Genomic DNA, 21,906 nt, shown 5'->3' with positions numbered 1-21,906 from the left:
GAAATGTGCTGGAGGGAAGGGGCCGGCGGCAGCCGGGGTTTGGAGGGTGGGGGATGGGAGCGTGGTTCTGTGTTGGGAAGGAATGGGGAGCGTGGGGGAGCGTGGGGGAGGGGAAGGAGAGTCTAGGGGCGGCGCGGGCGGGCTGGCAGTCCTGGGGCCTCTATGAGAGTGGTCTTCACCTGTCCTGGCCGATGAGGGGGTGCTATGGGCCCCGTGACTTCCTACAGGCCCCCTCGACTTTTCTAGGAGACTGAGGAGTCTGGGGCCAGGAGAAGCTCTCGACTTCTGAGTCGAGACCATCATCTTTCCTCCTGCCTCCCACCCTGGCCCCGGCACCTTTCCCGGGAAAAGCGGAGGGAGCCATTCCTGTTCCTCAGTGGTTTCTCTCTCCCTGTCTCTGCCAGCTTGGATGGAGGAAGGCATGGAGGTCAGCGGCTGCCTCAGGCATGCCCAGGGTCCTGGGGCAGCTGGGGGGGCCCTTAGTGAGCGAGGTCACTCTGCCGCTCCCAGACAGGCGCCTGGATGGTAGCAGCCAGCCTGGCTTCCCTGTGGGCACCAGCGGGCAACCAAGCACGGGGCAGGGCCCCTGGAGCCCCCCGCCCGCCCTGTCCTGCGGCCTGCCTCCCCCTTGGGCGCCCTGTCCGTCTGTCCGAGGGGGTGCCAGGCGGGCCTTATCTGTAGACGGGCAGGCGGATGTGGGCGTGCTGGTGGTCGAGCAGCCGGGGCACAGCCACGGTCTCGTAGCCCTTGCCCAGCATCTGCTCCTTGATGCAGGGCGGCCGGATGTCGTTGATGAGATATTCCAGCGACTGCAGGCTGCTGCTCAGCACCGACGTGTTGCACACACTCTTGCTGGGCAGGCCCGAGAGGGCCTCCGCGGTGGGCCCCGCCAGGTCCCGGGCTGCCCCCGGCCCCAGCTCGGTGACGGCCACGGCGGCCGCGGGGTTGTAGCAGTCGCTGGTGGGGGTCGCCAGCACGCTGTTCCAGGGGGCGGCGAAGTACTGGCCCACAGTGAAGCTGGCAGGCAGCCCCATGCCACAGTTGAGGGGCGATGCGGTGGCCCGCTCGTATGCCCGCCCCCCGCAAGCCTCTGGGGACTTGCTGGCCACCGTGCCGCCACTGTAGGCCCGCAGGGGCTGGGGGGGCGGTGGGGGCGGCTTCTGTGGCCACAGCAGGTAATCCAGGCCACCCTCCACATACCCCGCAGGCTTGGTGGTTCCAGCCAACGTCAAGGCCGACGTGCTCCCCTGGCCCAGCTCGGTGCCTTTTCGGCAGTCGGGCAGACCGGCAGTGGCAGAGTAGGCCATGCTGGGGAAGCTGGGCACGGGGCCGTGCTTGGCCGGGCTGGGGTGGGGAACGGCCACACCCTGACAGGCAGTGGGTGCGGCGCCCGGGGCCTGGCACTGCTGGTTGAGCTGGTAGAGGATGCTGTGGATGGAGGGCAGGTTGGAGGGTGGCAGGGGCAGGCCACGGCCGGGCAGGGGGATGACCGAGGTGGCAGTGGCAGCCGCAGGCAGGTTGGGCGGTGGGGCAGGCGCCTCGGGCGGCTTGGGGTAGGCCAAGGGCCCCAGGGTGCTGGGCGCCGGGTAGGGAGCGATGCCCACCTGCACGGTGGCCGGCGACAGCTTGGTCCGCTTGCCCTCGGCGCTCTTGAGTACGCTCTTGGCGGGCCCGGCAGGCGCGGCCACGCCCGAGGAGGAGACGGCAGCCTTGACGATGGCCAGCAGGCCCTGGTAGCCGGCGGCGTGCGGCGGGTAGGGGCTGTAGCGCTGGCCGCTGGTGTCGTAGCCGTTGACGGTGCGGCTGAGGTGCTTGTGCTGGGGCACGCGGATGTTGGTGGGGAAGATCTTGATGGACAGCGGGCTGTTGGCCACCTTCTCAGCGTAGGCGTCCAGCTCGGCCGGGCTCGGGTAGCGGGAGGCATGCATGGAGCTCACCACCGTCTCGCCTGCGGGGCAGGTGAGGACAGGACAGCAGGTGAGAGCCCACCCTGAGACCCAGCGAGGCCTGAAGGCTGCCACAACCCCTGCCCCCCAGCAGGGCCCAGGAGCTGCCCTTCCCTCCTTCCACATTCTTAAGCTTTGGGTTGAAACACCAAAGATGGAAAGGAAACTGCGCGCATCGTGAGCTTGCTGAGCCCACAGCAGCAGAACATCCGTGTGACCCCCCAGGTCAGGAAATAGGACGTTCCCAGCGCCCCAGGGCGGGTCCCCGACCCCAGCCACCCACGGCCTGCATGCTGGCGTCGGGACCACGTCGGGGCTCCTGCAGGCCGGGTCAGGCGTGGCCTCAGGCACCTGGGCATCTGTTTGGGCGAGTCCGCAGGAGGACGCGGTGGGGTGCTCCTGCAGATGGCCCCACAGCCTGCCGGCCCTTCCTGCTGTACAGCAGCGCCCTGGGGCTGTATTGCCTGAGTTGTGGGGGAAGATGCTGGGAGTGGAAGGGGTTCGTTCGCCCCCTCCCGGCACTGCCCGTCCCGTGAAACCAGCGTGGTGGTCACTGCCTGTCCTGTGAGCTGCCAGTGCGGGGCTGAAGGGTGCACTTGGGGTCACGGCTGACCGTTCCCACTGTCAGGTACAACTGCTGTGGGGGAGCGGGCTTGCTGGCAGACCCCTCCTCCCAGCCAGAGCCCCTCCCCAGGCCTGAACAGTTCCTGGGGCCACCCAGGACCCTGCCTAGGGCGGGGAGTGGAGCAGGGTCTGCATTCACAGCTGGAGGGCTGCGTGTGGGGCTCGGTGACCCTGGGAGCCCAGCTTCCCCACCTGTGGAATGGGGGCAGCGACTGTGCCAGGCCTGCTGGGTGGCCTTCGGGAATGACAGCCAAGGTGGGCGGGGAGGCTTGTCCAATAGTACTGGGGGATGTGGCCGTTGGCTCTCGGCTGAGAACGTGACGTGCTCTCTGCAGCACGTGGCCTTCCTCCCTGCCTTGTGGGCGCTCTCAGAATCCAGCCGTGACTCTTTGGGGTGTGGGGAGCTACACTCTTTTGAGCCTCTGCTTCCTCACCTGTAAATGGGGCTGCTGCTAAGAGGGTGGCCGTGAGGGCGCCCTAGCTATGTGCGGTGGGGCATGTCAGCGCTCAGGGGCTCCTGCTCAGGAGGGCCTGGTATTGTGGCCAGGGACCCCTCCCTCCCCCAGACTCCCCCCTTCAGAAGGCCACATGCGACACACGTCCTTCCAGAGCCTCACCCACGACCTCGTGGGCGCACAGCCAAAGGTCTGCTGTGACGGGGAGCCAGGCGGCGTGGGGGTGCAGGGAGCCTCGCCCAGTGGGGCTTCAGAGACAAGACAGCTTTCCAGAAGGAAGCGCATCCTGGCCAGGGCGATGGTAAAAGGGGTGAGGCAGGAGGGGAAAACATTTTAGGCAGGAGAAACTGCATGAGCAAAGGCCCGGGGGCGAGGAAGCAGGTCCGGTGGGAACTGTAAATGATTCAGAATCAGAACAGACGCCCAGAGCTGTGGCTGGAGAAGACCAAGGGGGCGGGGGAGGGGGGGCGCTCCGCAGGCGGGACAGCGTTCTCTGCGGGCTTTGTCCCCCCGGCACACGGGCGATGCCAGCAGATGTGGTTGTCACAGCTGGGGGAGGGACCAGGGACTGCGGAAGCCCCTTCAGCGCACAGGACGGGGTGCAGAGAGCTGGCAGGGTGTCGGTGGCCAGGTTGGAGCAGGCCTGCCCTGGGGCTTTAGTGGACAGGTTTTGGCAGCGGAGGCACAGGTTGGACAGGTCATTCATCTCTGCCCTGAGGTAAAGGTATGAGGTCTGACCTCACATGGCAGCAGGGACTGAAGCAAAGTGGCAGGCGGCACCGGCACCCCGGGCAGGCTGGCGGCCGAGGCCCTCATCCCTCTGGCCTAGCCAGGGCCAGGCAGGTGGAGCAGATCCTGGGCTGGACTCAGGCCCCACCCTGACCCGGCCCGGGGCAGCCCCCTCCTAAGTGGCCTAAAATAAACTCGGTGTGGAGAATGGAAATGTCACTTTGGCCAATGGGGGAATCTTTCTCCGAGATTGGATTTAAACTACATTATACAAGCAATTTCATGGGCACTTAGCGCCGCTCGGAGAGTCCCGCAAAAAAGGGAGCAGCTCTTCATTTACCAGCCATAAATCAGCAGTTGCTATAATGAGCACAAAAATGTCACTTTTATGCAATTTTACAGATGAACAAAACTGGTGAAATTAACTGTGGTAACCTACTATAGTCAGCAAAAGCGGCTGCCGGGGAAAAAAATTATATCTGTATGTATTTTTGTTCCTCTTAAACTCTCTTCCCAAGCAAGTTTCTGCCATTGTGGTGTGAAAACTCATTTGTCCTCACCATTATACTTTCATTTGGAGTTTATCTTGAGTATCCAATGAGCCACCAACTGTGAAAATGATTAAATCTACAAAATCTATCTAATGGATGGAATAAATTAGGTGTTTAAAACCTCAAGAAGGAAAAAAAGAGCAATGCCTGTTCCTTGTTCTTATTCACTGAAAGAAAGGGCCCGTCTTGGTCAGTGGGACTCAGCGAGGTGGGTTGGTCCCTCTCCCTCGAGCTACAGTTGAGGGGAGCATGAGTGGGCCCGGCTCCCACTTGTTTGGAGCAGCCGGCAGCTCCAAGGTAGAGGTGGCCCAGTCTCACAGCTCGGAGGTAGAGGTGGCCCAGTCTCACAGATAAAGAAACAGATGAGCTATGGCAGGTGCCCTCCAAGGTCTCCCCCATGCACCCCGCTCCCGAGGAGTCTCCCCTCCTGGTATTCACGCCCTGGCACGGCCCCTCCTGCTCCGAGTGCGGCAGGCCTGTGTAACTTCCGAGACTGTCCAGCGCTAGGTGGTCAAGGGCCCTGTGGCTTCCTCCTCCCTTCTTCATGCTCCTCGGAGCACGTGCTCTAGGGAAGCAGCTGCCACGTGAAGACACTGGCGCAACCACGGGGAGACCCAAGAGGAGGTGACCTGAGGCCCCAGCCAGCAACCAGGTGACCCCTCTTTGAAGGTCAGGCCTTCGGGTGACTCAGCAGAGTCAGAGCAGAACTACCCAGCTAAACCGCTCCTGAATTCCTCGCCCACAGAAACCATGGCGAGGATAGGTGAGTACTGGTGTTGTAGCCGCTGGTTGGTAACTAACGCAGGTTACAGACCCGTTTCCCAAGACCACACAGCCAGGGAGGGGCAGAGCTGCGGTCTGGACCAGGGCTGCTGCCTCCAAACCATCTCCCCCACCTGCACCCTGAGGCAGGCCTGGCCGAGATGTGCTCAGAAGTAGGACGGTCCTGAGGAAGGACCACAGGGTCAGCCCAGAGGCTCAGCCAGGCGGGAGGTGACCCAGCAGACGCCCCTCCTGCCTCAGCTCTGCCTTGCTCCCAGCGATGGCTGGCGGTCCCCGAGTCGTCTCCCTGGTAATGTGCTCAGTGCTTCAGCGTTCAGCATGTGAGGGCCGCTGGCCGGGATGTGGTCCTACGGTCACCAGAGTCCTTGCTCAAACCTGTCACTTGTGGTGCTCCCATGAGCCTTTTCCACCAGAGACGCCGAAGTGGTGGCTTGGGCTCCTCAGGCCAGTGTGGACCAGGCCTCAGCATGGCAAAGGCTCCAGGCCCCTTCCCCACCCACCGCGGATGCACTGACACAGAAAGGCCCCACACGAAGGAGCCAGGGGAGCCAGCTGCCTGGGGGGGGGGGGCTTCTGAGCAGTGGGGAGGCTGGGGGCAGTGCTTCCAGGGTTAACGTGGGGCTCTGTGTGCCCGCTGGGGAACCTCAGGGCCTCCCCGCCTCCCCTGATGCCTCCAGCTGGGCTGGGGGCTCTGCTGGGGTTCCGCCAGCAACTGGGCGTCGCACCACACGCACCGCGGCTGATTCTGACTGTGCTGGTTTAGGCTGCGCCCCGTGGCCTAAAGGACAACTAGCCGTTGTCGGGTGATGTGGCCAGGTTGACTCACCCGCCCGGAGCCCCTGGCCACAGCCTGGCACGAGACTTGCAACCAGGCCAGAGACACAGTCCCCAGGGAGAAGCCATCCAGAGCCATCCCAGCCCCGCGGCACCAGATACCCCCGCCCCCCGGTGCAGGCGCTGGCTCTGGAGGCACAGCCGCAGCCAGAGCAAACTAGCCCTTGCCCTCCGGCCCAGTGGGGAGATGACGCAGGAGCGTGGGGAAGCAGCCCCTTGAGCGATAATGGGAGGGTGTGGTGGCTTGAAAACATGGCCACAAATCCTCCCACAGATGGCGGAGCCGAATTTTACCCTGCTGAGTAGAACGCGGCGAGCAGTTGTGCGGCTGGCTCGGCCGGGGCGTACGGGGCCGGCTCCCGTCTGGGCGCCACGTTCTGGGCCACCCAGGCCAAGGGGAGACCCTACGTGTAGTTGGGCCGACACCCCAGCTGTGAGGGCCAGCCTTGGGGAGATCCCAGCCCCCAGCTGCGTGATGTCACGGAGCAGAAGCGCCGTGTGCGCCTGAGCCCGCGCGAGCCATGAGCGTGGGGCAGCTGGGTGGGGCGGGGAGGGACAGGACGGGGAGGCACCTGTCCAGAGGTGGTTCAAAGGTTTCTCTCATGAAGTGGGGTTGGAGGAAAGAGTGGGAGGTGAGGAGGAGCGAGCGCCGGGGCTTGGGAGTGGGGACGCCCTCAGCAGGGGGTTGTGGGTGAGGAGCCAGAGGTGAGCTCCACTTGGAGGGGGGGAGCGGGAGCGGAGATCCGGCCCAACTTAGGCTTTAGCGGGGCGCCTCAGGCTACTGGGTGGGAGATGGAGGGGGTGGGGGGGCTTGGGGGGTGTAAGGAAAGGCGCATCAGGGACACTTTCTGGGGAGCGGCCGGGCTTCCAGGAGACGGAGCACCCAGGGGGCCCCCATCAGAACTGTGCCTTACTGGGCGTTAAAACTTAGGTTCTAGAAGACTCTGCTGATGTGAGGAAATGTGCAAGATGCAGAAGGAGGGGCTGTACCCTCAGCCTCTCCTCCTCCCGCCGCCGGCCTGGGAAGGGGGATTTTATTCTACATGTTTTCTGTCCTAGTCAGGGGCTCGCCGTGACCACGTGCTGCTCCTGTGCCCTCCCAGGGCCCTTCCTTGACCTCTGTGTCTTGCAGCCTCCTGCAGAGCATCCTCTGCTTCCTGGCCCTGGGCTGCCTGCCTGCCTCCCCGCCCAGGGCCTGGCCCCCTGCGCTGTAGCTGTCTGTTGACTGGTCTCCGGAGCTAGGTGGGGAGGCCTGGAGGGCAAGCGCTGTTCTCTCACCACCTGATGCCTGGAGCTGCCCAGAGCCCTGGCAGGTGTAGGGGGCACTGCATGGACCCATGCAGCTCAGCCAGTCCCCTTTGAGAGGCTGCAGGGGCAGCGCCCCACAACCTGGAGGGCACCCCCCCTGTGAACTGGGCCGCCCTGCCCTGGCCCCATTAAAGGCTGGTCGGGAAATTTAAAAGGCTGGCTGGAGTGCTGGGCGAGCTGTTGCTGCCATTAAGTTAATGTTATGGGCCTTTTACAGGTGTGTTAAATAGATGTGGTTATTAACGGGTGTATTAAGCCAATTAAAAGCAGCCCTTTGAGTGGGATTTAATGTTGCTACAGGGAGACAGGGGAGCGAACTTGGCAGCCCCCTGCCTTTCTGAAGTGGTGAGGAGGGAAGCGTGGGTGAAGGCAGGGGTGGGGCCTCTGGTAGGGACCCCAGAGATGTGAGAAGCATGGACTCCGCTGTAATCAGGCCGCAAGTCAGACACCCAGCATTGCCCTTGCTGTGGGCAACCTCGGCCGGGCTGGCCAACTGGACCCCAGGTTTCTCATCTGTGAGGGGACCAAGTGGACACGTCAGGGTCTTCGAAGTCCCTGTACTCTGCACCTTAAGGCTCGTGCTCACGTAGGGCAGGGATGGGAGGCTGAGCCAGAATTCCTGGTACCACATTTGGTGGGCCCCCAACATCTGCCGCGGGTACAGCCTCCCTTCTAGCCACCATCCAGACAAATGCCGGCCCCTGCCCACTCCTGCCCACTGTGGATGTAGCTGTGTTCTCTTGGTGGGTGGCAGCTGCTCCTTAGGTTCTCTCAAAGACACTGGGGACACCCGTCTGTGAGGTCTGGGCCTTGGGGTTACCTTCTTAACCTCGCCAGCAGCATCAGCCTTCTGGGCTTAGGGCTGCTTCTCCATAGTTGCTGGCTTCGCAGCTTTTTCAGCTACCATCTTGCAAGATGGGGACGCGCAGACCTCAGCTTTTTGACAGTAGAGTGCAGCTGACTGTGGCTTTAAGGTGTGCCGGGCACATAGTAGGTGTTCAGCAAGTGCTATCTTTCACTGCCATTAATTTTGCCTGTTCTCTCCTCCCTTAAGGCTCAGGAGGTCCCAGTGGACACGATCTGTGTGGACACGGGAGGGGGGTGTCCGGGTCTGCTCCAGGACACACGGGGTCTCTGGGCATGGGGCCTGGCCCCCAGGGAGAAGCAGTCCACATCTGCATTCCCCTTCCCTGCTGACACTCTGCCCTTGGAGGTGGCAGCCTCCTGAATGCTCAATTAACGTGACACTAATTAGCTGGTGGCACCGGCAGAATCCCTAATGAGGCCGCCCAGGAGGAGGGTGGGGGAGGGGGCTGAGCCAAGGCAGGCACAGCTGTTCTCTGGGCTCTGCTGCAAGGGACGTGGGGTGGGGTGGCTGCCAACCACCCTGACTTGCCCCAGCCCAGTGACCGGGGTGGCAGCCCAAAGACCTTGAGGGCAGACTTGGAGTAAATCTGGGAGTCCCAGTGACTCCCTAGGGAACCTCAGAGAAATGACCATAGCTCCCTAGCAGCTTCATACATAGTGGGTGCCCAGAAAATGTGGCCACCTTCCTTTTAGCTTTCTGGGCCAGGCCGGGCAGTTCATGGAAGTGTCACGGCAGGAAGGATCCTCTCTGTGTTTGCATACGAGTGTGCAAGCTCATGTACACTTCGATGCTCAGAGGCACAGAAGAGCCTGTGCAGGGGCCCCCTGCACATCCAGATGCCAGCAGGTGCTCACAGGCACACGTGCTTACCCACAGCCCCTGAGCTGCAGCTGGAACCCCGAGAAGCCAGTGTCCCTGTAGGCAGAGCTGGGTGTACTCGGACCCCTCCCAAACCTGACTTTCCTGCTCCCCACCTGCACCTCAGTTTCCCTTACCCTTGCTGTCTCTGGGAGCCCACTCCTCACTCTCCCTCCCCGGCCCCTGGCTTTGTCTGTCCCTCTGTCCTTTGCCCTCTGGAACTGCTGCTGCATCTCCCCCTCGGAGCCACAGGCCTGCTCCTGTCAGTCGTCATCCCTGTCCATGTTGGTCAGGCTCTCTCCCCCTTCCCTCCCCACCCCTAGTTCTCACTTTCTCGGGGTTGCCCTGCCACCCACCACTGGCTCCCTGCCATCCCCATCCCGCTGCCTCTCAGCCATATCCCTACCGCTCTATTCTGGGTATCGGGCCATCTACGTGCTGCAGACACCCTTTCTTAATTTCTGGCTTGTCGACATTTTTATGGTGTATTTTTGCTGAGCCAACTTTTAATTCTAACGTGATCCAATTTGTTTTTCCTTTATATGTGCTTTTCTTACCTCCTAGTTCACAAGTCCTAGGCCAGGGATGATCATCTCTGTCTTTTTTTTTTTTTTTTTTTTTAAAGACTATTATGGTTCTGCTTTTCAAGGTATTAGATTCTGTCAGCCTGGGCTTCCCCTCCATGTGAGGTGTGAGGCGGGGCTCCAGTGTCGCTGACTCCCAGGGGCAGATGCTGTCTCAGCTCCACACAGCCAGCCCAGAGGTGTGCAAGGCCCGCTGTGTTCCAGGTTAAGCTCGCGAGCACACGGACCCCTTCAGATGCTCTGCTCCATCCCCGCCCCTCTGTCCCCATGCTGACCCCTGTCTTGGCCTTAGCCTTGGCAGCGCCCAGCTTTTATAAATGAAGTTTTAGTGGAACACAGCCATGCCTAGACACTTCCAGGCTTCTGTGGCCATTCGGGGCGGGGTTGGGGGTAGGGACAGGAAGTGGCAGCTAAAGGTATAGGTTTCTTTTTGAGGTGATGAGGAAATGGTCTGGAATTTGACAGTGGTGTTGGCTGCACAACTCTATATTTATACTAAAAAAAGTACTGACTGGTATTCTTGAGAGGGTGACTTGCATGGCATATATTACAGAACATAAATGTTTCCTCAAAAATGGTAATAGTAGCTCTTGGTAGATGTTTTTTCAACTCTGTGTAGGGCAGGAGCCGGCCAACTTCAGCGTGCAGGACAACTCTGGCCTGCTGCCAGCTTTTATAAATAAAGTTTTATTGGGATGCAGCTGTGCCCACTCACTCGCAGGCATGTGTGTGGCTGTGCAGAGTTGAGTGGTTACAGTAGAGAGTAGGTCTGCAGGGTGGCGACATCTGCTCTAGATCTGATGTGAAGAACAGTTGCACATGTATGTGAACCTTAGAGCCACAATTCTGCCTGAACTCTCATTCTCCTGGGATTTTACATGGAAAAGTTTCCCTCTTTCCTACTTCTTTTCACTTTTATTTTCCCTGACGGTGCTGGCCAGGGCCTCTGTACGGTGTGGACAGCAGTGATGTGGATCTTTGTGTCCCTCCGAGTTTATCCTCCCTCTGGTTGGCTTGTGGACTATGGTCCCAAGTTGCTGAGGGCTTATCTGTATTTGTTAAGTCAGGGGGTAACTCTCGCTGGCTTTCCCGGAGGCTGGGCTCCCTCGGCAGGGAAGGCCTGAACCTTCCTTCCATCCCCCCAGGCTGTGCTCAGCAATAGCTACATAATCGAATCTGCTGTGCGGCCAGAGATTTGTTTTTAATTTTATTGGAATTTTAAATTGCTTTGTTTCTTCCGTATTTTATTAGTGTCGTGGAAGCAGCTGCACCTGCAGGAATGCTCGTGGGGCTGGGTCTCCCTTGGGCAGGGCCAGGCTGGTGAGGGTGGGGGACCGGTCGGCTCTGGGCTGGCGAGTGAGCACGCCTTCCACACCTGGCATCAGTGGAGGCGAGAGAGGGCCAGGGAACCTCTCGTCCCTTTGTGGGTTTGGTTGTGGGGAGGGTGAGGGCAGGTAAAGGGTACTGTCTCCTTCCAGGCTCTTATGTTCTTGTCCCCGCGTCACAGGGGACAAAACCAGTCCAGAGGGGGCTGGTCACTCACTCGTCCAATACCACTTGGGTCGCAGCCTGGATCTCCAGGCTGTTCTGGTCCCAAATGCTGTGTCCTGGGGGCTCCTGGGGAAGGGGGAGGGATAAGCACACTGTCTCGTGTATGGAGCAGCAGCCTGAGGCATGGAGAGGCTCCTGGGGCAGCTACCTCCTCATCCCTCCTCCCAGAGTCCCCCCACCAGCCAGAGCCTCTTCCCCTCCCCCTGGCCAAGCCCCCTCTTGGTGCCTCTTTGGGGCTCTCTGTACCGTCTGTACCTCCAGCAGCACGTGTGGCAGCAGCGCATAGAGAAGTCAAACATTTGCTGCCGGGAAGGTCCTAACAGCTGAGAAAACAGGCTCTGTCCCAGGGCGGGCATGTCCAGGGCCTCTGGCCAGCGGGCAGTAGCCTAAGATCTTAGGCCTGAGGTCAGGGTGGGGGACTGGAATTTACTTCCACCCTCATCTTTTTTCCTTTCCCCCACCCCACGTCACTTTCTGCAGTCACCTAGAAGCGGTGACAGCAGCCTTACACCCAGGCTCCGGCAGGCACCCCGCCCCTCTGCCTGCCTGACCAGACAGGGGAACCCAACCCACCTCTGCTTTGCTGACACAGGCTGTGGGCAGTCCTTACAGCCTGGTGCCCTCTGGGAAAGGGTTAATTGTCACTGTAAATTGTTTTGCTTTCCGAATCGTGTGTCATGGACAACCTAGTCAGTAAGGTACTTAATTATATAAAAGAACGAGCCGTTCCGCCTAAGGTCCCTAAGAGGTGCGGTCAGGCTGCTCCGAGCCCACTTTACAGGGAGGAGAGGGGGATCAGACTGGGTACCCAGGAGGCTTTTGATAGCATCACAGTGGTCAGAGTTGGATGGTTTCTCAGGTGCATCTTATCCGACCCCTCACTTTATAGAAGGGGGATCACAGCCTCCAAAAGGCCAATGGACGTGTCCAAATCACGCCGCACAGATGAGACACACACAGACACCCGCCCCCACTGAGAAATGCAGCAGGGCCCATGGCCAGCCACAGAGTGTAGGGCCAGCTGTTCCTGTGTCAGCCTGCCTGGGGGACAGGGACAAGGAGGTCAGTCTCAGGCCCGATCACCTGAGAGTCATACCAGGGAGAAAGGGCAGGCGCCGCTTCCACCAAGTGCCAGGCCTTGGCCGGCAGCAGGGCACCCAATTCAATTTGCTTATCTCTCTTCCTGCCGCCCTCTTTCCTGTGCTCTTCAATTAAAGGCAGAGTCACTGTCTTTTCCAATAAGTGCAGAGATGTCAGAGGAGCTGACTGGGCAGGGGAAGCAGACGGCCGTGTGACCCTCCACACTCTCAGTTCTAACTTGGGAGCAGAAAGGAAGGACCAGCCCAGGTCATCTCGCTCTGGCCAGCTGGCAGCTGAACAATAGAAATCGAAGGTTAAAATGTAGCGATCCTTTGAGCCAGCAAATCCATCCTGAGGGAAAATTATTTTTTTTCACAGGTGTACAAAGATGTTCATGACACCGCTGTTTAGACTAGCAAGAGGCTAGAAACAACCTAAACCCCCTCAAGAGGTGTGTGTCGTGAGGGTGCTTCAACGTGTTGTTATGCTTTGTCTAGGTGCTGGGACACAGTGCAGGTGGTAGAACAGGGACTGCCAGACGAGAATAAATTCCAGGATGTACTGGGAAGAAAGAAGAAAAGGCAGGAGCGGAGGGGCGGGGAGGGGGATGTGTGTGTGAACGTCTATGTAAAAGGTATTTACTGCCCCTCACGAGCATGTATATTTCTCAGGAGGGTACTTAAGAGATTGGGAACGCTGGCTTCTTCTGGGAAGGGGAGTTACTTTTCACTGTAAATTCTTTTGCTTTCTGAATTGGAACCGTGGGACTGTGGCGATGTAACCAGACACTGATGTTGCAAGTCTTGGGAATAGCATCGCTGATAACAGAAGGGAGGGTACGAGGAGAGACAGGCCAGTAAGTACACGGATGTCCTTGTCTTCGATAGCCGGGATCGAAAGGTACCTTTAAAGCTGATGTCAGGTAATAAAAGTTCGAAAGTAGGATGTAAACTTCAAGAGAATATTGTAGAGAGAAAGAGGAAATCCTCACTTTGTCATTTTGTTCATCTTAGGGAAAGTAATAGAATACTGTTCCAAAGAAATAAGAGAATGAGGGTATTATTTAAAGTTATGCCTCTAGAACAAAGCCCCAACCTTCCTGATTAGTAGGTGCACCAGACAGCAGAGAACGCAGATCACACAGGGAAAGACTTCTAAGAGCAATGAGAGCAAAGCACAAAATGACTGAATTAAGACCATATGTCTGTCCTAGCAATAAAAATGTAGATGAGCTAAGCTCTCCTATTAAACTTTTAAAGGCATTCAGATAGGATCACAAAGCTGAATCCAACTCTACATTATGTGAGTCACACCTGAACAAAGTAATTCAGAAAGGTTGAAACAAAAGGTTTGGCATAGTTTTCAGAAGAAATGTGAATTAAAGAGCAGAGGGTACCATATTAATAGGTAAAAGTGAATCCAGGCCAAGTATATCAAAGAAGAGTGCGATTCACTCTGAGGACTGAACGTATTAATATCTGTGTGTTAAATAGCGTGGCATTAGCACTTGTAGGGACAGGGCTATAGGTCTGACAAGAAGAAATAGACTGGAACACATCAGGACAGGGTGTGATTCATTTCTTGATCCCTGACTGGTAAGGATAGAGAACCTAACTTACGTAATTAATAGGGTAGATATAATTGGTACACATCAAACTCTGAATCCTGCTAGCAGAGCCTCATCTGCTATTTAAGGCCCGGTGAAAGTCAAGACCACCATAGACTATATCACAAAGAAAACTTAATAAAGCCTAAAAATGTAGAAATCAGAGACAATTCTGATAACACTGCATTAAAACTAGAAGGAGCAAAACATGAAAGTGCCAACCACCTTGGGGGTGGGTGGGCTCGGCGAGTCTAGTTCAAAGAAGAAATCAGAGTCCAAATTGTAAAACAGAAAAATGGAAATACAGTATGATTATATAAATATTACATATTAGAACCTGTAGGATACAGCTAAAGTGCCCAGGGTATTTACACCTTAATTTTTTCTTTTTTCTTTTTCTTATTAGTGTAAAGATTTAAGCCTCCAACTCAAGACATTTTTTTTAAAAAAGGCAATTTTAATAAAGATAAAGCACAAATAAATGAATTAGCACCCAGGAAAAGGTTAATTACTAATAAATGCTAAAGTTGATCTTTGGGGAAAGGGAAGAAAGAAATCTCATTAGCTAACTAATCAAGAAAAGGGGGGAGAAAAAAGTAAAATCTATACAATTGAAGAAATAAGGTGAAAGTTTGCAAAAGCATCATAGACTATTTTATTCAACCTTGTCCTGATAGATTTGAAAACCTGGATAAAAATGGATATTTTTCTAGAGAAACTACTATTCCAACAGCTAGTAGCTACTACTATTATAAAGTAACCAACACTATTAAATCAGACAAATAAATGAAGGTATAAAACTTACAAAGCAGGAGGTCAGATTATCATTTGCAAATATAAAGAGAGTGTAACAGGAAAACCTGCGTCTAAATTGAAAAACCATCACAATAAAAGAATTTAGTCAAGTGGCAGGAGTTAATAGTCTTTCTATAAATAACCTCTATTTACGGAAGAAGAGACTAGCCCAAAATGGTTAACGAGTCATAAAGAAGTAAACTTTTAAGATGTGCAAGATCTAAATGAGGCCTATATTGAAATGTTCCCAAGGGACACAAAGTTTGAACAAGCACAGGAGTCCGGGTTCTTGCAGGGAGAGAGATGGTCATAATGACATCCTTCCTAGTTATAAATTTAATGCAGTCCCAGTAAAGGCCCAAACAGGATCTTTGTTCTTACCCTGATAAGTGGATTCTATAGTTCAGACAGAATATTACACAGAACAGCCAAGGAAATTTTGCATGGGGGTAGGGGGAGGGACTGAGGTGGAGGATAACGAGGAACAAAAGCATCACCAAATACTGAAATGTGTCATGTCCTTGCTACAGTGCGGAGGAACCTTGAAAACATGCTGAGTGGGAGAAGCCAGTCATCAAAAGCCACATACAGGATGAGGCTATTGAAAATCCAGAATAGGGGACTCTAGAGAGAAAGGGAAGGGGAAGGATATTGGGTAAGGGGTTTCTTCTTCAGGAGATAAAAATGTTCTAGAATTGACTGGTAATGGTTGTAAGATTCTGTAAATATACCAAAAAAAACGTTGAATTGTACCTGTCAAATGGCTAGGTTTGTATGATGTGAATTATATCAATAGCTATGATCATTGTTAAAAATGTACTCTAACACTACAATAATTAAAATATTGCACTGATATTTCAACACACTTGGATTCTTACCTAATTCTTTATACCACATAAATTACATAAAAATCAGGTCATATATTTAAGAAATTAAACCCACAAAACCCTGGGAAAACGCTGAAAGAAAAAATAGCATGAGGAAGGATGTCTAAGCATGCCACCAAATGCAGTGGTCATCAGCAAGAATACTGACGACTTTCATTTTATAAAGTAAAAGTCTTCCGTGGCAGAATCAAAGACAAATGACAGATTGGGGGAAACATCTGCAATTCATGGGAGAGACAGAGGTCTAATCCAATCATATACAAAGAGTTCCTTCAAATCAATAAGGATAAAAACTCAATTGAAAAACTGACAAGACAATGAATAGGTAAAGTTTAAAGGAAAAATAAATGGCTCAAACATGGAAAGATGTTTAACTTAAAACTGCACTATGATCCGATTTCACTAATCAGGGAAGCAAAGCCTTAGTTTGGTACTGCGTTGTGATGGCAAGGATGTGGGGAAACAGAGAGCTGAAGATGTCAGACCACAGCTATGAAAATTACAAACGCACCTACCTCTGGCCCAGTGTTTCCACTTCTAGAAATTCATCCTACAGTTTTAGTCAAACCTTTGTCACACATACACAGTTGCTTATTGCTGCACTGTTTATAGTAGTAACAGGTTGGAATGGTCTATCTAGGGCACTGGTCAAATAAATTATGGTTCATCCAACTGTGTGACAAAAGCATGAGGAAACGCAATACATGCTGACATGCAGGGTGTGTTGCTAAGTGGAAAAAGTGAAGTCCAGAACAGTGTGTATGCAAAGGGCATAAAACATAAAAAAAGGACAACAGAGGAAGCCAACAACATGGCTGTCTCTGGGAAGGAGAGCAGGCTGGCTGAGCAGAGAGGGGGCAGGAGGAGGCTTCTGTCTGTACACACCTTCATCTGAATACTGGACCTCACAAATGCATTACCTTGCTAAAGGTAAATACATATTTAAAAAGAAAGCAACATGTAGGCACAGCAACAAATGGCAACTGACTGTGCACTCTAGGACAGAGGCAAAAGGGAGGCGTGGGGACAGTGGTGACATGGAGATGAATGTCCCCTTTAAAGAGACGTAGTTTAATTCTCAATGGCTGCAGCGTGGGAACAAAGGTCTGTGTTACCAGAGCCACTTATTTATTTTTTTTTTGAGGCACTAGCAATTCAAATTTTTATGTAAACCTTCTTGTTTTTAAGTGTTTCCAAATACTTCAAAAAATATTTTAAATCCCACAGTGGCTAAAAATAATCAGAAGTTCTGGAATTCCTGGCCTAGGTGTCAAGGAAGACAGGCCCCCTGGAGGCCACCAGGGTCCCTAATTTGACACACTGAAAAAGCAAGGCCCAGATCAGGGAAGGACACACCCAAGGTCACACAGTGAATCAGGGCCCAAGCTGGGACCCCACAGGGGTATGGTCTGTGTTCTCCTATTCTCTGCCAATGCAGGCAAATGATGGCTGATGGTGGAGCCACGGTGATGGTAGTGGGCAGTGAAGGTTGCTGAGGAGTTGGTGGCCTTGGCAGGGGGATACCCCAGGGAGGCAGCACAGCTTAGGCTTAAAGGCACCTGAGAGTGTGGGGCCCGGGGGGGAGTTGGGAATGGCATTCCCTGCCCGGGAAGTGCTCTGCAAAGGCCTGAGGAGGTAGTCTAAGTCTGTCCAGGGACACAGAGCAGGCCCCTGTGGATTCAGTGAGGGCAGAGGAGACGGTTTGGGGACGAGTGGAGGGAAACTTGGGGGAGGGTGCCTACTCACACTTGCGCAGCTCCAGGCTCTTGCTTGGGCAGGCCAGGTGTTGGCCCGGTGGGTTCTGGGTCCTCTGCAGACAGGCCAGCATGGCTGAGCTGGGGGCCCGTGGCGGGGCACACTCTGCAGCAGGGTCCCTGTAAGGAGGGAGATAAGGTGCTTGTCACACAGGGCTGCTGTGGGCTCACCTACTTCATCCCCTGCCTCCACCCCCAACTGGGAGATCCTGCCAGCGGCCTCCTCACTACCTTGAACAACACTGGAAACTTTCTTATCTGGCAGGTGAGTAGACCGAAGGCCCAGAGGCACCAAGAGGCCCGTCTGTGTCCTTGCTCTAGAATCGGGTCTTTTGAGTGGTGCCTTCCACCATGACAGGGCCAGAACTCAGCCCGAGCCCCTCCCCGCCAACCTGAGACCTGGCCTCAGAATGCTGGTCACCAGTTTCAAGGGGTTTCCCTGTTAACATCAGGCCTGGTCAGATGTACCCCATGTTCCCTCAGCGGCTGTCCTTCCAGCTAGTGGTGGCCTCTCTTGTAACCACAGTGAACAGGCCTGTACCCCACCTTTAGCCTAGAGCTTGGCAAGTGCCAAGACCTCATGGGCTCATCTTTGGGCCCGGTGTGGAGTGGGTGCTGGAGGTCCAGTTTACTGACATATTGGCCTGCCCCTTGCACCCGGGTGTTCTCACAGTACCTAGAGGGGAGATGTCCCAGGAAGAAAGAGGTGCTCCAACTCGGACCAGTGCTGAGCCTGACCTTGGTCTCAGACTGCGCCTGAGCCCAGGCCCGAAGGGGCACTGCGGCTCCCTGGCCCAGCATCTCTGAGATGGCCTGAGTTCCGCACCCCAGTCAGCAGGGACAGGCCGCCCCAGGGCAGCCCCCCATGGAGGGCTGCTCAGGGCCCTGTAGGTGGCAGCTCAGACACACTCCAGAAGGTGCAGCTCCCAGGTCCACGTCTGCTCGCTCACCCAGCCTCGGGTGCTGGGCACTCGCGGGATCACATTTTTATCTTCCCCAAACCCACCTTGCCTGGAGGCCTCGAGAAGGTGGGGCGTCTCCCTGCCAGTCTCCCCGCCCCCTTTCCAGTAAGGAGAGGGCAGCCTGGGTGTGGGCTCAACTCTGGACACCCCGAGTCCTGACAGTCAGGCTGGGTCAGCCCAGTTGCTCCCGCTGGTTTGAGAGGAGGGGGCGGGGTGTTTAGGCAGAAGAAAGGGAAGTTATTTAATACTAAACAGGTGTCTGCAGCCCTACATTCTGCTGCTTTCTTCTAATAATGAAGTATTCATGAGGAAAAGCCTTTTTTCACTACTTTCTTAAGATACTAATTTCACAACAAGCTCCTTGTTACCGCGCAATTATTCCAATCTTGTATTTCCCGAGCCGGTGGCAGCCTCCCGTCTGTCCTGGCCTCTCGGTAAATGAAAGGCAATCACGTAACCACCTTTCATTATGCTCTATTTTACTTTCAGCAAAGGTACCCTGAAAGAAATGATTTACTCTGAAAGGGACTTTTATTCAGTTTCAAAACCAATTTTCTCCTATTACTGTCTCAAAAAGAGCGAGGAGAGAGAAAGTAGGGGACGCGGGGGGAGGGGAGGTGCTTCTCCCCCACCCCACCCCCCCAATCGCCAGCCTTAACACAGCGACGCAATAAAAGCTGCAGTATCCACTTCCCGACTTCGATTTCTGGTAATTTTAAAATATGCCATTACAATCAGGCAGAAATTATACAGTTTAAAAGGGAACGGAGGGGGGTTTAGTGCCGGATGAAAGCCCCTGACTGCAGGCTGAGGCGCGGCCCCTGGGGGCTTGGATGTGAGGGCAGCGGGAGCCCCCGGCCTGTGGGACGCAGCCCCTCACATGGCACCGGCCTGTTGGGACACCCAAGGACAGAGGCTGTGCCCCTGGCGCCCCACAAGCCCAAGTTCGTGACAGACTTTCTTGCAGGTGCCCACCCTCCCCACACCGGGCCACAGACCTCCCCAAGCCCTTGGGCAGTCCACAGCACCACAGTCTCGTGCTCACCTGGAAGGTCAGCAGCCTGTGGCCACCCCACACGGGCCCCCCTCTCCTACTCCAGCCCAGTGCAGCAGCTGCCTCTTGCCACTCTGACACGGGGGTCGGGGGACGGAGGGAAAGCCAGAGACGGCCAGTCAGCAGCAGGGCCCAAGATGGGGAGACAGCACCCTGCCACCTAGCAGGCAGTGGCTGGGTGGACCTGCCCTTCACCACAGGCAAGGCAGCGAGGAGGCCAGCAACCTGGTGCGCTGAGGAAACGGGCTGGAAGCTAGAACCTCCCGGGGCCTAGCGCCTGCTGTGTGGCCCCAGGGGAGACACTGCCCCTCTCTGGCCTTGTAAAAATGGCTCCATGGTCCCTCTCTGGTCATTTCCTCTAGGGGTCTGGCTGTGTCTAGCTTCCCTCTGGAGGTCTTACTGACCTCTGGCCTTCCACAGGGTGCCAGGCCCACAACTCCTCAGAGGCCATACACTCCAGCATGCCCCACAGTTGAGTAGGACAGTTGGGGGCTGCAGTTTTTAGGGGTGAGGGGCATGCTTGCGTATTCTGAGGTCTCCACACCCTGCACCGAGGCGGGGTTCTGGTTCTTAGAGTGCTCTGATATTGGACGCCCAGCAGTCCTGGGAGCTGAGGGGTCACCTGACCCAGCTCAGAAGAGTCCCTGAAAAAGATGGTATCAACACGAAGGCCTCAGCTCGGCTGTTCTAGTGCAGCGGCCTGGATCATTTCATGTCTCCAGGGGACCAGCACTCATGGCCCTACATTCCACAAGACCATTTGGAGAGAAGGGGATCCTCTCTCTGCACCCACAATCCCCCCAGCTCAATGACCAGCGAACCAACCCTGTGTCCTGCTGCTGGGGGCGGGAGTGTCCAGTGTGGAAGGGGCGGGACCGGCTGCGCCGGAGGAGGAAGGGACTACACTCCCCGTCCCTGAATCATCCCCACTAGGAAGCCCCTTCCCTGGCCTTCAGACTTCCCCTGGCCGCAGAACAGAGCCCAGCCCTCTCTGCTGGCCCCTCCTCCCCTAGCTCCCTGAGTCGTCCCTCCAGCCTGGCCACTTCACACCTCCAGGCCTTTGCCCGTACTGCTCCGGCTGCCCACAGCACCCCCACTCCGATCCACCGTAGCTCACACTCTGGCTCAGCTGTCCTCTCCTCCGGGCACCCCTCACAGCCCTCAGCACACACAGTTGTAATTGCCAATTTTCATGTCTGTCTTTCTCCACTGGACTGTGAGCGTCTCAGGGCCAAGGACCATGTCTTATTTGTCTCTTTCTCCCCAGTGTCTGGCAAAGAGCAATCATTTAATAAATAGGTGTTGAATGAAAGGTGGAATCAGTGAATTGGTTATTGTCTGATGAAGTGACTGAGGCCCAGAGAAGCCAAGTGTCCTGCACAAGGTCACACAGCAAGCTAGAGACAAGACTGGGTCAGGCGCCTAAAACACAAGATCATCCCGCACCCCTACCATGCCCCATCTCTGCTCGTCATCATCGCCTCGTCTGCAGAAAGCACGCCCCTCAGAGCCCCCACCCTGACTCATTACTCCCCAGCCAAGGGCCATCCTGGGAGCATGGCTCATTCGAAACCCTATCTGCACATCGGGCTGTTTATAAGCCCAAGGTCTTTTGTGACTTTAATAATAAAAGGGGGGGGGCGAGATGTCAAAAGCCTCCATGATTAGAATGCTTTGGCATCATTCCTGACATGGGGGCTGATAAGACGTCTTATCTTGGAGGCACCCCGAGGAAAAGGTCCCCTCCACCAGATAACACCCCCAGCTGTCGATATGGCCTTTCATAGCTGAGGATTTAGATAAAGGACATGTGACAGGGCAGGGAAAGAAAGGAAGGAACTTTCCAAGCCAGAGGAGGCATTGAGCCCACTGCTTGCCTTGTCTTTATTTTTATAAAAGAAGGGGGAGTTGGGGCCTTTTGCCCTGCCGGTCTTTTGTCATCTCCTGGCCTGTCAGGCTGCAGGGAGGTGTTGGGGAGCCCCGGGCCAGTGGGAGGGGGAGCTGAGATAACAATACCTGCACATTAGCACTACTAACAGCTGCGTGAAGCCGTGGATGGGCCCCCTGTGCCACACCCCATGTGCATCCTTTCCAGTGGCCCCACCACACCCTCTTTTTTTTTTTTAAGGCATGTTTTTATTTATTTATTTATTTTATTTGTTTGTTTGTTTTTGTTTATACATGCACTGTGTACAGTCAGGAGCACGGGAGGGTGAGAGAATTCACCAGAGCCAGAGCGGGGAGCAGAGCAGGCAGAAGGACCGTGGTACACTGCTGAGGGGAGCAGCGGGCGGCAGGAGAGGTCTGCGCGCCATGTGGGACCCTCCTCTGGTGGCCGGGGAGCAGCTGGGGATCGAACCGGCACCACAGAGGCCACAGGCAGCTTCGCAACCCAGCGCTCAACCGCTGCGTCACCGGGGAGGCCCCCCACCACACCCTCTTAGTGGCCTCGGGTGGGTGCTGTTTTTAGGTGCGCAGATCAGGAAAGGGTCACAGAGAAGGAAAGTAATCTGAACAGGTCACACAACCTTTAGATGGCAGAGCCTGAAGGTTTCCACCCCGGCCTGAGCCTGCACCCTCAGGCCCACATGGTATGGTCTGCATCCCTGGCTCCATTGCGGCGGGGGATCTATTAGCCCTGGTTCCAGTCAACTGGGCAGGAAGGAGCGAAAGTGAA

General features: G+C 55.7%; 1 protein-coding gene across 1 annotated transcript; it reads right to left on the bottom strand.

Annotated features, from left to right (window-relative positions):
* Window positions 1-442: 442 nt before the first annotated feature.
* On the bottom strand, window positions 443-17,287 carry FAM222A (family with sequence similarity 222 member A; the record flags this gene model as incomplete). Its single annotated transcript, XM_084253862.1, has 2 exons — window positions 443-1,948; window positions 17,206-17,287. 2 exons carry the CDS (start codon window positions 17,285-17,287, stop codon window positions 672-674), a joined length of 1,359 nt encoding a protein of 452 aa, XP_084109988.1. The 3' UTR covers window positions 443-671.
* Between the last annotated feature and the right edge of the window lie 4,619 nt (window positions 17,288-21,906).

The sequence above is a fragment of the Talpa europaea genome, assembly GCF_964194135.1.
Source record: "Talpa europaea genome assembly, chromosome: 14".
Taxonomy (NCBI): Eukaryota; Metazoa; Chordata; class Mammalia; order Eulipotyphla; family Talpidae; genus Talpa; species Talpa europaea.
The sequence above is the reverse complement of the archived record's forward strand: the minus strand, read 5'-3'. Positions and strand labels throughout refer to the sequence as shown.